This window comes from Strongylocentrotus purpuratus, unplaced genomic scaffold (genome assembly GCF_000002235.5).
Source record: "Strongylocentrotus purpuratus isolate Spur 01 unplaced genomic scaffold, Spur_5.0 spur5_scaffold_20, whole genome shotgun sequence".
Lineage (NCBI taxonomy): Eukaryota > Metazoa > Echinodermata > Echinoidea > Camarodonta > Strongylocentrotidae > Strongylocentrotus > Strongylocentrotus purpuratus.
The window spans coordinates 8,418,724-8,433,342 of NW_022145606.1; the positions used below are offsets into that span (position 1 = coordinate 8,418,724).

The 14,619-nt window shown below is 36.1% G+C and overlaps 1 protein-coding gene across 1 annotated transcript; it reads right to left on the reverse strand.

Moving 5' to 3' along the window:
* Positions 1-283: 283 nt before the first annotated feature.
* On the reverse strand, positions 284-13,424 carry LOC105442755. The gene is made up of 6 exons (XM_030992701.1): positions 13,320-13,424; positions 12,196-12,253; positions 9,609-9,827; positions 8,538-8,719; positions 8,153-8,269; positions 284-4,342 (listed from the first exon to the last, which is right to left on the reverse strand). Exons 3-6 carry the CDS (start codon positions 9,649-9,651, stop codon positions 4,331-4,333), a joined length of 354 nt encoding a protein of 117 aa, XP_030848561.1. The 5' UTR covers positions 9,652-9,827; positions 12,196-12,253; positions 13,320-13,424; the 3' UTR covers positions 284-4,330.
* Between the last annotated feature and the right edge of the window lie 1,195 nt (positions 13,425-14,619).

A 14,619-nucleotide genomic window follows, 5' to 3' on the forward strand; every position in this document is an offset into this window, starting at 1 on the left:
CTCTCTCTCTCCCCCTCTCTCTCTCTATTTCACTCTCCTCCTTACGCCCCCCCCCCCACAGGCAAGATCCGAAAATTAATGCCAAAGGAGTTAGCCTTTGTACTCTAGCATATTGCGTTACAGTCTTTGATTCATGACGTCATTGATGTTTCCTCTTATTTGCAATTTAATTTGACTCCAGTCCGTTCCTATTCAACATATATTCAGAGCAAACTTATATTCAACTCGCCGGAAAAAAACACAGACACATACATCATAGACCCACCTCTCATTTTAAGGCCACTAATAACTCTTGAAAAAAACGAACCCTGTTACTATAAATTCAATACCATCATAATCGTTAATGATTGTGATCTAGACTATCAAAGCTAGGTTTTAACCCTTTTTCTTCTTTTCAGAGAGCATTGTTAACAGTGAAAAAGTATACCTTTCTCGGATAAGCCATGCAATCACTAATCACTGGGACAAATTTGTGTTTGTATGTGGATTTATTGAGATTTTTTGCAACAATAAACATAGCAAACTGATTCGATAATATGTCAACGCATCTATAACATCGTTTCAATATGTAGCTTAGAATAATGACAACACGAACAGGCTTAAATACAGTTGAAACAACTTTGTATATAAGTACACTGTCGCCCATAAAGTTGTAATATTTTTGTTACAACTTAACGTACAATCAATAAGACATCACGCTGTTTTAGTCATATCTATGATGAATACAACCATAACGTTTTATTGATCGATTCCTTCAGGTCATATTTCATTGAAATTTAACTACAATTAAACTTTGCAAAGGGTGTATCAAGGCAACAACCAAAAAGGGGTATGAAAACAGCGAAACGAAGGATTAGGCTACAATGTTTAAATTGGTCGGCATAAGATATAACAAATATTTAGATGAATTTCATGCATGAATTGTGTTTTGTTTTTCTCTTTCAAATGTCAATCAGTCACTAATATCGGGTATGACCATCCCTGGTATGGATCAGTGCGTTGAGACGTCGCGGCATGCTGTCAACGAGCTTGTTGATGGAGTCAATGGCCAGAGCGTCCCACTCGTTGATCAGAGCCTGAAATAACCCATGTAGAGTTTGAGGAAAATTGTCCCTGTCATTGATGGCTCGGCCTAGAGTGTCCCACGCATGCTCGATAGGGTTCATATCAGGGAGTAGGCAGGCCATGGCAACTGCTGCACCCTCTCTGCGTCAGGGTATTATCTCACTGTAGATGCTCTTTGTGGCCTAGCGTGTTTATCCTGCAGCCGGAAATTGTTTCCATAGACCATTCTTGTGTGTGGAAGGCAGTGGTTCTCCAGGATGACCCGGTGCACGATGGCGTTGACGTTTCCATCCGAAACTACCAGTTGCGTGTTTTCACCATAACGGATTCCGGCCCATACAACCACGGACCAACCACCTTCTTGAGTCGTTTCCCGAACGCGTCATCTCTCTCTGGTGTTATAAAGGTATTCGACGCTCCCGTTGCCTTCCATCTGTACGCTCAAGGACGTAGCGGCTCTCATCCATGAAGATGACATGTCACCAGTGTCCTAGCTGTAGTCTTCTGTGCTCCCTAGTCTCTTGAAGTCGAGCAACTCTGTGTCTAACGGTCATGCGTGGACGCTTGGTCATTCGTCTTGCCCGATAACCATGTTGAAGCAGTTTCCGACTGACAGTTGGGCGGGACACATGGACTTGTTAGGATCTTCCTGTTATGACGGCACGGATTAAGCAACCGGCGATCATCCCGTGCGCTGGTCAATCGTGGTCGTCCTGGAGATTGCCGTAGCCGGTATTACCCTCCTCCCAATGAAGTTTGAGGATTGCAGAGACCGTGCTCTGTGATATCCCAAGGAAACCAGCGATATCGACTAAAGTGCGGTGTGGTATGTAATCCCGTTGGATTTTTTTGCCAAAGTTGATTTTTTTTTTTTGCTGTTTTGGCTCCGAAAGGGTCCCAATTGGCCAAAATGATGGGGTTCAAATTTACAGACCCCTCCTTCATTTCCTGGGGGGTCCATATTGGGCGCCAAAATGGCTTATAAAAAGCGCAATAGGGAAATGTGGTGTCTTTGGAAAAATTTGAACTCAATCAATTTCTGATAGCCTAGACCCCAATGTATAAAAAAATTAAAAAAAATCAATCAATCAATCAATATTGGCAAAAAAGTCCTACGGGTGCTGTTTCAGTGATATACCGTACCACAGTAGTAGTTTGTGTCCTTCCTGGTGGAGCGTAATCACTCTGCGGCGTATAGCCAAATTTGGTTCAAAATGATACAGCTAACTAGATGCACATACGCCTTTTGAAAGTGAAATTGACAAAATATCGAAGTGCGATGCCTCTTATACCTTCAACAAACAAAAAAGGCTCACGAAATGCATTATTATACAACTATCCATTACACCTAGTAGTGAAGACACATTTTACAATTAAACAAAATTCAATAATTACTGAGTGAAGCGTAAAAAGTAAGAAATGTTTGAATTATAAAAGAATATTCCAACTTAAAGAGCAACAGCGAATCATTTAATAAAGTAATTGCTATTTCTGTGACCCTTAAGATAGATTTGTATAAGGTTGGAGAATATATCAACTTAATATTTTTAGAATAAACCATATGGTCACAATCCTTTCATAAAAAGATATAATACAAAAAGTGTTTTTACTTTTTGGGGCTCACATGGGCACTCTTTTTTTTTTTTTTTTTTGAGGCCGCCATCCTTGTCAAAGGAAGTCAAGGGGGCGCCCCCCCTGGATCCGCAACTGGGGTAAACCGTTATGTCATTACCGTAACTGCGGCAAATTCGACCCCTGTTGACCCGTTATTTGAAAGAGTGCGTAAAAAGAGTTTTTGAATTTGCTTTTGTTTAATAATGAGATGGAAAACATTTGTATTCCTTGATATTTGCATTCTACGCTCATAGAGCTGTCTATTGTTATAAAGTTGCAATTTGTTTCTGATATGGTCTTCAAAATGCAAAGGATATTATAGGGAATGTGGTCCGAAATTCACGCCACTGCCTCCGTAAGTTTTATTGCAGTGATTGCCAAGTAATTTTGTTTCACTATTGTAGTAATGACAGTAAACCTAAAATTGCTCGTTCCATCTATTTTTAAGACTATTATAAACGGAATATCAGGAACAGTTTCGCCAACGACATCTTCGATTATTAGTACAACAAAATCTATTAAACATACTGATAAAAAATGACTTTCCCTTTGACGCCAATAACTTACAATTATAGCTCTTAACGTAGGCCCATACATATGTCACTTTTCTTTAGTTCAATCTTTTGATTTAACGCATTCAAACAAATAGGTGCGAGATAGTGGCTCATTTTTAATTTTTGTTTAATATTTCCTTTCTTTAAAACTTCTGTTAATATAATTTATGTTTTAAAATCAGTAGCATTTTTGGGTGAAATTATTGCAAAATGTAAAATGTATGTCAAATATGAAACAATAATAACTGAGACTAACACTGAAACTGAATATTTCAAATATCCTCCCTCAATTTTGAAATAATTTTCGTTGGATTAGCTTGAGGTTGAAGGGGCCTCTTATGGGTTCCCTTCCTGTTGTATCAAGTTAAAGATCATTCTTTCATTCTTAAGCGTCATAAGATGTATATAGGGGGGGGGGATACTAAGAAAACTGAGCCATTTACATGTTCCGATAGACGGCCTCCTGTAAACATTAAAAAAAATGTAGAATAAGTTCTTTATACATGGCATGCATAGACATTATACATTCTTTAAATTTGGCAAGTAGATAAAACCCGAAAAGACAAAACGCAATGACTTGACGGTAATTTGAAGAAAAAGAGTTATGAAGAAAGAGAGTGAAAAGGTTGAGCAAAAAAACCTGGAAGCGCTGCTTTTTCTTTCATTTTTCTTTTTCGTTTTGTTTCCTCTTTGATTTCTTTGATTTTCTTCTTTTTTCTTCTTCCATTTTCCATTTTTTTTCCTTTTCTTTTTGAATAACGCTTTTTTCTTCAGGATAAACATCTCAAGACAAACCTGGCTTGTCCTAACTACACGTTGTATATGCCATTTACATTCTTACTACTAATATTGAATTATTTGTAACCAGGCACTTCACACAAGATATATGCATTAGATTGAATCACATCGCAAAATTGACCTAGAAGGAACAGTCCAAGCAGTAGGCTACCATTCCAGCCGTTTGTTGGAAAGAATGAACCTATGGACGTCCTTAAGTGACGTCATGACAGTTTAGACGATCGAAGATGTAAATTCTGTTTTTGTTTCCCCGAGATTACCAATCCACAAGTTGGGGTCTTGACCGTCTGGCAAAGACGTTATGTACAAATCTGTTTCAAGAAAGATTGAGAGAGACGGGAAGAAGAAGAACAAGATGAAAAGGAAAAACATTAACAATTGAAATAAAACGAGCAAGAACAATAAAAACGAATGGGGCATATGATTATTAATAACGAATTGGTTTTGAAAATGTTGATGGTGTAGATCTGTGAGATTACGAGAGCAATAGAGATAATATGATCCCCAATACCCCCTGCATTCGTTTTCACCAGATTCGATATTAAACCTCCGATATCAGATATCAAATTTCGTGTGTGGAATAATTTGAGGTTCGTGCGTTCAAATAAACAAAGTAATCCTGAGGATCCCTCTTCGGGCAATTAGGGAAATTCAATTCGATTATTCGTAGATTCCGTATGTTTGTGTGTGAGTGTTTATATTTTTTTCTTTCCATATAAATACATATCTCTATATCTGTGTATGTCACTATGTGTTTGTGTAATATTGATATGTGTATAGGCTTGTTGTGCCATATATCATGTGTATTCTCTTGACGTTAATGAGATTACTTGTTTCTTCAAATGCAAAGTCATCAGATTTAAAGACTTCAAAAACAACATATTTGACGATATTTACAATGACAGTATGATTGTTAAGCTATTTGTTTGTTTTTACATGTGTTCCTTTTAGAAAGTTTGATTTAAACCATCGCTTGAAATTGTGCACCTTTTCGAAATTATGTTTATACTGTTCACATTGGAGCTTTGGAAGTGACTGATGAGGTGATAGATCGAAGGAGAATGAGCAAGGAAGGCCTACATGTAATAATAGCTGTTTTTGGACAATGCATCTTAAATCTAAAATTTATTTAAAACATGCTTGCCATTTCATGAAAAGTTGTTTTGAAAAATGTTGCAAGGATAGTAAATTCGAACGAGGGAAAATTATGTCGAATGCCCAATCCTTAAATTGCGTGTTTTTTTATAATTCGGGTGACTCATTTGAAAAATTGTTTGCACTGATAACAAATTCGAACGAGAGAAAATTAAAACGATTGACCATTCGTTAAATCTTATGTTCCGTATTGTTATCTACATGATTCATTTGAAAAGCTTTTGCATGAGTAACGAATTAGAACGTACCAAAATAAATCGGAATTATAATTTGTCGTGGCGATTACAACTCTCGTGAGTTTGAATGCTCTTAACATTAAACCGAAAAACCACGTTGCAAAATTAAGCGGGAAATACTACATTATCATTACAGTATTATTGTTATTAATATTATTATCGTCATTATTTTCATTTTTGTTATAAATAATAATGTTAATGTCTTTTATAGCACAAATGACATTATATAACGTCTCAATGTGCTTCCAAACAGCTTTGGATATTAATACCCTAGATTTAGCTACTATAATCATTATTACTGCTATCCTTATCATCATTAATATTATTATAATATTTATAAAGTCATTATCCCTTTTATCAACATGATTATTATCATTATATCTATTTTTGTTGTTATCATCATGCTCAACATCATTATTATTTGAGCTTCACTTTAGTTTCAGAAATGTAGCCTATTCATATTTCAGATTTTCACATTTTAAATTGATTCACCAACAAAAATATGATGAAAATAAACGTGAATTCCATTGTGAGACACTCATGGTGGGTACCTCATATCACTTATTTTGCATGCACTATTTTATTGAACAAATAAACTAAAATAAGAGTGAAATATGAAGGAACTCTCCTTTGAAAGCTAACAGTTATAGGCCATCGGGGGAGGGGGGGGGGGTAAATACTATTCAGATTTATACAGTCTTTAAAATAGAAAGAACGAGTGATGCACTTTCATTGATATCATAATTATGATCAATCTTATTAGTATTATTATTATTATAATTTTTATTATTATTATAGGATTTCCCGGCCAAGTTTGCGTGTTTGTCATTCGAATTCATTTACTTTGCATTTAAGTTAGCGCAGATTGGCTTTGCCATGCCAATTATCATTCAATTTCCAGTTTTTGTATTTAATTTGGGATTTTGGTCGAAGGGTTCCATAGATCTGTCATTCAATTTAGAAACTGCTCAACTAGCATTCAAATTAATATTCACTTGTCGAAGCGTAATTTTTATCATTCAAATTAACACCTGTCATTCGTATTCGTAATATTTTTATTCAAGTTAAGAATGTTAGGGGGAAGAATTGCAACAAACTGTTACAGTTGTTAAATAAGGCAGTTAAAATGCATGATTTGCCATTTGGGTCTAAGCTGTTATTCCATCTATTTATTTTCAGGACAATGCAGATGGGTGTTGTCAGACATAAAGTAAAGAAGGGGCGAAATCAAGGGATATGGCATTTCTGCACGGACATGTTCATATACCCGGGAAAGGTGGGGTACCCTCAATCGACCCTTTTTACTACAGACTCGGAATTTTACAAAAGTAATTCACATCGTCTCTTATACCCAGCACACCCCTCTGTTTTTCTTAAAGATTCTCATTGTTTACTTGCCCGCCAGCAGATCGATCGCTAAAGACATAGCTAAATAATGAATCATGTTCAAATTGTTGACTCTAGTCCCTACCCCAGTCACAATATTGTACCCTTCTTCCATAATGAAATTATGATAAATTTATGATGAAACATAAGACAAACAACTTCCTTACATGAACATTTACAAATATACCGAGACCACCAGGTCCGTAGATGCAAGTCTTTTTTTTCTTCTTAACAATCAAACTTAAATGCTGATGAATATCAGATAAATCTTATAAGTATAAGTGTATAAATGCAAGAAAATGAAATATGATGAAATACACATGAAAAAACAAGCTTGAAAGAAAAAGAATGAGCTATAAAAAGTGTGTAATTAACGTAAAAAATGTATATTGACCATCAATTTAAGTGCACAAAGTGCTAATTTGAATGCTACAAATGAATTAGAATGCTAGAAGTACAACGTCGCGTTGTCAGAAATTCGTTTTGCGCCAAATCGAATGACCAAATAGCGAAAGAAGCACATTGTTCATTAATTTGAATGAAACATACGTAGATACTAACGAAAATTCCATAGATTTGAAAACTAGAAAAGGGAATATAAACCCGAGATATACCTGACTGCACTAAAACCGTCGAATTTGAACGGAAGACAAACTAATTTTTACGACAAACTCGCGAATTTGGCCAGAAAATCCTATATTATTATTAAGTTTATAATTAGTATAATCATGACTATTATAATTATCATTCATATGTTCATCATCGTAAGTTTTTATAATTGTGTTGCTGTTGTTATCAGGCCAAAACAAATAAAAAATCATGTGGTTGTCATTTTCGGCCTGCTTTTTTTTTGGGGGGGGGGGGGGGAGCATTTTTAAACACCTAATATACAATTGTATGCATTTTGCAAGGATCAAAATGCGTCCCGTTGCCAGTTTAGTCTTTTCAGTACGCAATTCTGTGTTGATTAACATTCCATTTTGTCAAAATGGGGTTCATTCAAATCAGGTTCTGAGCATTCTTAAACTCATTTTAAAAGGTGCTGTATTTTAAAGCCAAAAATACTTTCTGTGTAGGTCTTGATTTTCATTGTACATATTTTATGAAAGATGATAGTAAACTAAAGTGGTTAATTGACCTTGTTGTTTAAATGCTTGACATCCCAATGATTTTCTATTTTTTATTTTAAATATATTTTTTCATATTTTATTTATTTTTTATATAAGTAAAGAAAGACCTCCCCCCCCCAAAAAAAAAAAAAACATCCGCCCGCCCCTACTCCAGAAAAGCAATCGAGGACAACCACATGGTTTGTTGGGGGCCTTATAATTATCAGGCATTTACCTTTTCTGTGTTAGCGGCCTTGATGGGTGTGCCTCCTGACAAGTCTACATCCATGAAGAAGAACTTGTTATTTTGCGGAATCTTAGCGTTCGGTTTTGTCATGCAGTCGGGCAAAACCTGTCATTTTGATACAAAATATTACATAGATCAATTTATTCTTTTGGTCACTGTTTTCAAATTTTAATTTGATTAAAGGGGGTAAAATAGACAAGTATTTCAATCTGCAGTTATTCCCTTATCACTTTTAATGTTTTTCCTCTTTCTCTTTCTTCTTCTTCTTCCCCCCCCCCCCGTGTAATCTAGCAATTTGTATGCATCGCTCTTTATCTTATTTTTTAATGAGTCAAAATAAATTTAAATGAAATGAAGTTAAACTTACAACTACCTCCAAGGGACCATCACTGTTACCCTCAATGCACATTGGCTTGCCGTCGTCACAATGGATGTCGGGGTCGACGTCACTGTCCGCATCGCTGTCAAATGTCGTGGTCGATGTCGAGATGACGACTGGGGTGCCTTTCCCTTCATCGTTATAAATATTCTTGTAGCGATTCAAAGTTAAAATGTCTGAAAATGAAGAAAAAGTTTAAATAACTGGAATGTTTTTACCTTCGTTCATTTATCTTTAAAGTTGCTCAAGCTTGGGTATATAGTCGTTCGTGAAGTAGGCAATTAGGCGAACACTGAGCAAACAGGTTTTACGCTCCCATACAGACGTACGCATATTAGGGACACTAGTTCGCATGGGAGCGTAATACCCGTTGGCTCAGTGTGCTGCCCTCTATATACCCAAGTTTGAGCAACCTTAGCATCACATCATTTTCGCTACTACTTTTAAAACATTCACTCCAGGGAAATTTCCATATTGTTTATTTTATATAAATCACCTTCTGATTACGTAATACGTCTTTACAATGTTCACACATTGGAAAAGGTAACATACATACATGGCCATTAAAATTGCCTCACGTTGATTTTTTCCAAAGGAGTTTTAGGTTTAGTTTTTAATATACCAGTTCGTAGATACAATCTGAGCGTGCGCGGATGGATCTGCGCATGCGCAGATAAAGGTCACTTGAACAAAATTGTAAAAACCCACTGAGACTAATACTGGATACATGCTCACGAAAGTTATGTAATCATTATTCGTGCATACACCTGTGGTGCGTTCTATTGACTACAGGTGAAAGTAATCTTTTCAAGAGGGCAAACAAAGAATCACCTCCATGAGTTTAGCTGTGATTATTCCAAAATTCACAAAGTTATATTTATCTATGATTAAAAGATATGTGGATATTTGGGGTCATATGACCCATGTGCTAACTACGAACTGGTCTATTGTGGCAGTAATTGTAGTTGTAGTTATAGTCATAGTAGGAGTAGGAGTTACAGTTAGAGTTAAAATTAGAGTTGTGGTTATATATGTGTGTCCGGCCCTTGGCAACAGGAAACTTACTCTTCTTTACGATGAACGTCGCTTTACCGGTATCAATTTCCATGAAGCGACCGCTCTCTTTGAGTGTGAGCTCAACTTTTATGGAGTTGTCATATGCATAGACTGGGATCTCTTTGAACGAAGATTTAGGCGGAAGAACGACTCCGACCAGCGGAAAACGAAATATGTCGACAATATGGAACCGATGATGAAATATTTGTTGGACGACAGGCCGGTTACCTGAGCAGGGGAAAACAAATCACAATCTATAAGCATCTAGATTTAAAAAAAAAGAATAACTGCATAACTAAAGAACCAATTATTAATCAATAAACAAATAAATTAACCTATAGACAGAAAGAAGTAGGAGCATAAATAAATTAAAACAAATAAATAGACGAATACATATTCATAAATATATAATTACATGCACAAAATAATAACATAATCCCTTATCATGCTACCTAACTGACAGCAAAATTGCCAATTTTTTGGCAGAGCATTACAGACCTGTTGGAGCGCCAGGAGGGTCAAATCTGACTGACGTGAGCGCTATAAAAGAACCCATTATTATTATTATTTATTTATAAAACTGAATGCCACTCCCGGTGATTGGCAACACCTGTTGTGTGGTTAACGCCCAAATGGTGTCAATGGCCAATGTGAGCCCACTACTATGCGTCTTTAAAGGGATAATTGAGTTCTGTTTCCAGACCGCAAATGCCTTCAAAGTGCATGGTTGTTGTTCTCAATCTTATCTATGACATTCCTAGTGCCCTTTGATAACCTAAACTTGCAATGAAGGTAAATTTAAACCCCAACATGTGTAAAATGTTGCCAATATGATCATACCAATTCAGCTCAACTTTCAAATAAATACGGTGACCGTTAATGAATAAATTAATCAATAATAACAATACGTGGGCCGGCTGGATGTGCGTAATATAATCAACACAAAAAAAGCCAACAAAAAAGCCAACATCGGCATTGGCTGAAATACAACGTTAAAGGCGCTATTTCGTTTTTTTCAACGGCTGATTCAAATTATCTAATAATTGTGGTGGTACACAAATATTAGAAATCGTTATATTTATGGATATTTAAGTAGTTTCTGAACCGATTTTGATCAAACAAAGATGATTTTGTCATTTAAATTGTATGTTCTTTCAATTTTGACACTCAGTTTTTCATTATCTCACGCAAAAATTATTTGGTGCAGCGCCCTCTGCAACCGAACTCAACTATCTCTTTAAAGTTTACAGGCTGTGCGAAGGATACATGATTATATGCCATCTTTTTGTGTATTATGTCACTGAAATGATCCCCCATGCCATATTACGTTTCCAATGCGGTAGTTTTACCAAACACCTCGAGATTATTCACATGTTTCCAGTGGGCCTACCAACTAATCAAGATTTAAATACACCTTGTTAGGGTTGTCAGGAACTAAACGAACACCGGAAAAGGCTGATTTCGCAGAGTTATTACGTAAGGTAACTATTCTGGTAGACGGTGACTATTGTCTTGTGTCGAATGGCATGTTTGACAACTTGGCAGAATGGGCGAGTGTGCCAATTGGTACCAGTGGCAAATAAAAGGTTAGAGAGGTTGACACGGGGCTTTTCAGGGGCTGGAATATCTTGAAGGTCTCTCCATCTCTCTCTCTCTCTCTCTCTCTCTCTCACTCTCTCTCTCTCTCTCTCTCGCTCTCGCTCTCTCTCTCTCTCTCATTTTATCCTTTGCCTTTACATTGACGTAATATTCCGAACAATTTCTGACCAATGATAACAACAAAAAACAAAGCAATAACTAAGAGAAAATAAACGTCTTTCATTTTAGGTACTCTTGTAGTAAAAGTAAAAGCAGGTGGGGAGGGGGCACGAAAAGAACTTTGCTCTCTCGTATATATCTCTCTCTCTCTCTCTCTGTGCCTTGTTCCCCTCCCAACTCTCTATATCTCTTCCTCTCTTTCTTTCTGTCAAAAGTTTTTTTATTCTTTTTGCAAAGTTTTCCCATTTTGAATATTTTCATGTAATACCATACTATGAAGTCAAAGTAGTCTGCATGCACAGACCTTTTGTATAATGCTTTAAATCTTTAAGCCAGTCATACCTCTGTCAACCTCTGGCAATGTAATGGGAATCGGTAGCACTAGGCCTACGGAATGCAGTAACACTTTGCATTCAGCAGAGTCTCAAAGTTTAGACACCCGGTTGCGCAGTACCAGATCTAGTGAAAACGGTCTGTTCCTGTAGATTATAGTCATCGATTCCGGTATGAATTTTTACAGATGTTTTTTTTTTTTTATTCCCTGTTTTCAGAATCAATATTAAACGTGCCGTTTTGTATTCTATATTTATATTGAAATATATAGCTGATTCTGTAGGAAAATTAACCTCACCAATTGCTTTTAAGGACGAAACCATGTCGCAAGATTGATTTCTAATTACATGCTCATTTTTGTATACACCCCGCCTCGAAAATATTCAGTTGCCATTCAGTTTTGGTAGTCGAAGGGAGATCTTTAGGCATGCATGTTTCTTGAATGATACTAAATTCGACGCAATATTTCAGTTCAGTGAATGAAAGGAAAACAGGGCGGGCTTACCTTCTTCGTCTAGATGAAAAGCAAACAGCCATATTTCTTTTCCATTTCTCTCAACCACCTGACAGAAAGAAAAATGAAATCAATTTTAAATAAAGTAATGATTATCAACATGGTGATATATGTAGTACAAGAGAAGACTGGGTTCTAGGCAAGGTAACAAAAAACAAAAAAGTGATCTTGTTCATTCCTTGTATGGTAGTGTAGCAGAGTATTATCCCCTGAAAAAGATGGCTCTTCAAATGCCCTTATGTTTATAATATGACAGGTAACAGCTATTTATTTATAATCATAATATATGTGTACATCAACAGTTTGGGGGTATGCTCTTGTTTTCCTTCTAATCGTCTATTGTGCGAGCGCGTGATACCCATGTTCAAGTTTAAGTTCAATTTATTTCTCCAGAAATGCAAAACATAGGGAGATACATAAAATAAAACACATACATATAATACAAAAATTGAACATGTACATTATATATAAAACGACTCCAGTTGGAGCAATGTATGTTTTAAAAAGAAAAAATCAGCAAATGTGGAAGGGGTAGTCAAAAATCAAAAATGATTTGTCGAGGACTACCCCCAATAATACAAGACAAATTATACATTTAAAACTTAAAAGTAAATATAAGGTAAATATGATGTTGGTAATCATGGTTATCATGTGTTCGAAAATTAACAATCAGAAGAATGTAAACTGTATATCCCAAAGTTATGAAAAGAAAAATAATAGGCGCATCTCTTAACACACATGCCTGTAAGCATCCCGATTCAGCAAAACAAACATTCGGAGACGAACACACAACATTTAAATGCGGCCAGGAACACAATAGTCTGCCCGATCCTACCAGAGTTATGCACCCAAGATGCCTTGACAGAGCCTGTGTGGAGCACTGGATGGGATTTGTGTAGTGACCCGATAACAAGAAGCATTTAGGGGAACGACAGCTCTCCGAGGGACTTGGACATGAGAATTAGAGCCTTACCAAAGGGCACGAGCGCATCTACTTGGTTTCGAACCCGGGACCCCCGGTTACGAGACCACTGCTCTACTCCTCAGACATCGCGCGCCCTTTTATAGATTATTAAGAACTCAGAAAGAAAAAAAACAGACAAACAAAATCTTACCAAGCCGATATTTGTCCCAACGTCTGTAAGGCATTCCAGAATAGATAAAGGGTCGACATTGATCACACCTTGTCGTAGATTGTTGATACTTAACAGGACATCATGGTTTCTAAGAGAGAGAAAAGGGTTAGTTAGACGGTATGATATTAAAGCTAGGGTAATAATTTCCACCAAAGTTCTTTGGAAGCGCACAGAGATATGTGATATTGAAAATGCGCTATACAAGAACTGCATTTTATTATTAGATCATTATCAATAATAATATTAATAATTATAATTTCAAGTATTATGTTTTTGATACCACGAAAAGTAATAATTTTACTATTAACAGTGGTAATGATAATAATAATAATAATTATTATTATTATTATAATAATAATTATTATTTTAATAAAATCATTATTAATTAATTACAATAATATTAATAATAAACACAATTATTTCAAGGATAATATTTATAATACCGAAAAAAAAAAATCGTAGTAACAGTAGTAATGATATAAAAAATATTAATGATAATAATACAAAATAATAATAATAATAATAATAATATTGGTAATAATAACATTAATTATATTATTGCTACTAATGATAAAAAAATACTACTAATAATGTTAATACCACTTGACTACGACACTTGTTGTGAAATTTCTTGCCTTTAACAAGAAAAAAAGGAAGAGTCTATTTTTTTAATCCGTGAATATTTAAATGCTGCGCTCGGGAACAAACCCTCAACACCAATTCCCCCCCCCTAAAAAGAAGAACATCGCACCATCATTGTAAACTGCGACTTTGGTTGTTGTTATCCATTGTAGAAGGAGAATTCAGAATGATCCAACATGCTTTGATTATAATCATTTATAATGTGAAAGTAAATTTGAATTTGCGTACGCATCAATACAAATTGATACCGCGAAGAGGGGGGGGGGGGGGGGGGGGGGGGGGGGGGGGGGGGGGGAGGGGGGGGGGGGGGGGAGGGGGGGGGGAGGGGGGTGAAAGGGCACCTACCTCAGCCCGGCGGCTTGAGCCAGTCCTGTACCATCAATAGCCCTGAACTCATGGCGATGATGATGAGTGTAAAGAACAGCTCCAAACTCCGTGAGGGCGTGAGGCTTACCAGCTATATACTGGACATAGATCTCTCGAAACCCGAACCATTCCAGAGGAAATTTCTGATTGTTCAAATTCAAAAATATTCGTTTTACACTGAACAATATATACAGTTAACAACCTAATTATTCATACCGCTTGGAAATGTCATGTTTTTTGGTGTTTTTTTTCGTAACTCAAGAATGAAAGG

Bases quoted from the DNA above. Each gene is read 5' to 3' on its own strand.
- LOC105442755 (XM_030992701.1), bottom strand. From the start codon at position 9,651: ATGGAAATTGATACCGGTAAAGCGACGTTCATCGTAAAGAAGA. The intron at 8,720-9,608 runs GTAAGTTTCCTG...CTTCATTTTCAG, and splicing joins GACGTTCATCGTAAAGAAGA to ACATTTTAACTTTGAATCGC. The intron at 8,270-8,537 runs GTAGTTGTAAGT...TCAAAATGACAG, and splicing joins ACAGTGATGGTCCCTTGGAG to GTTTTGCCCGACTGCATGAC.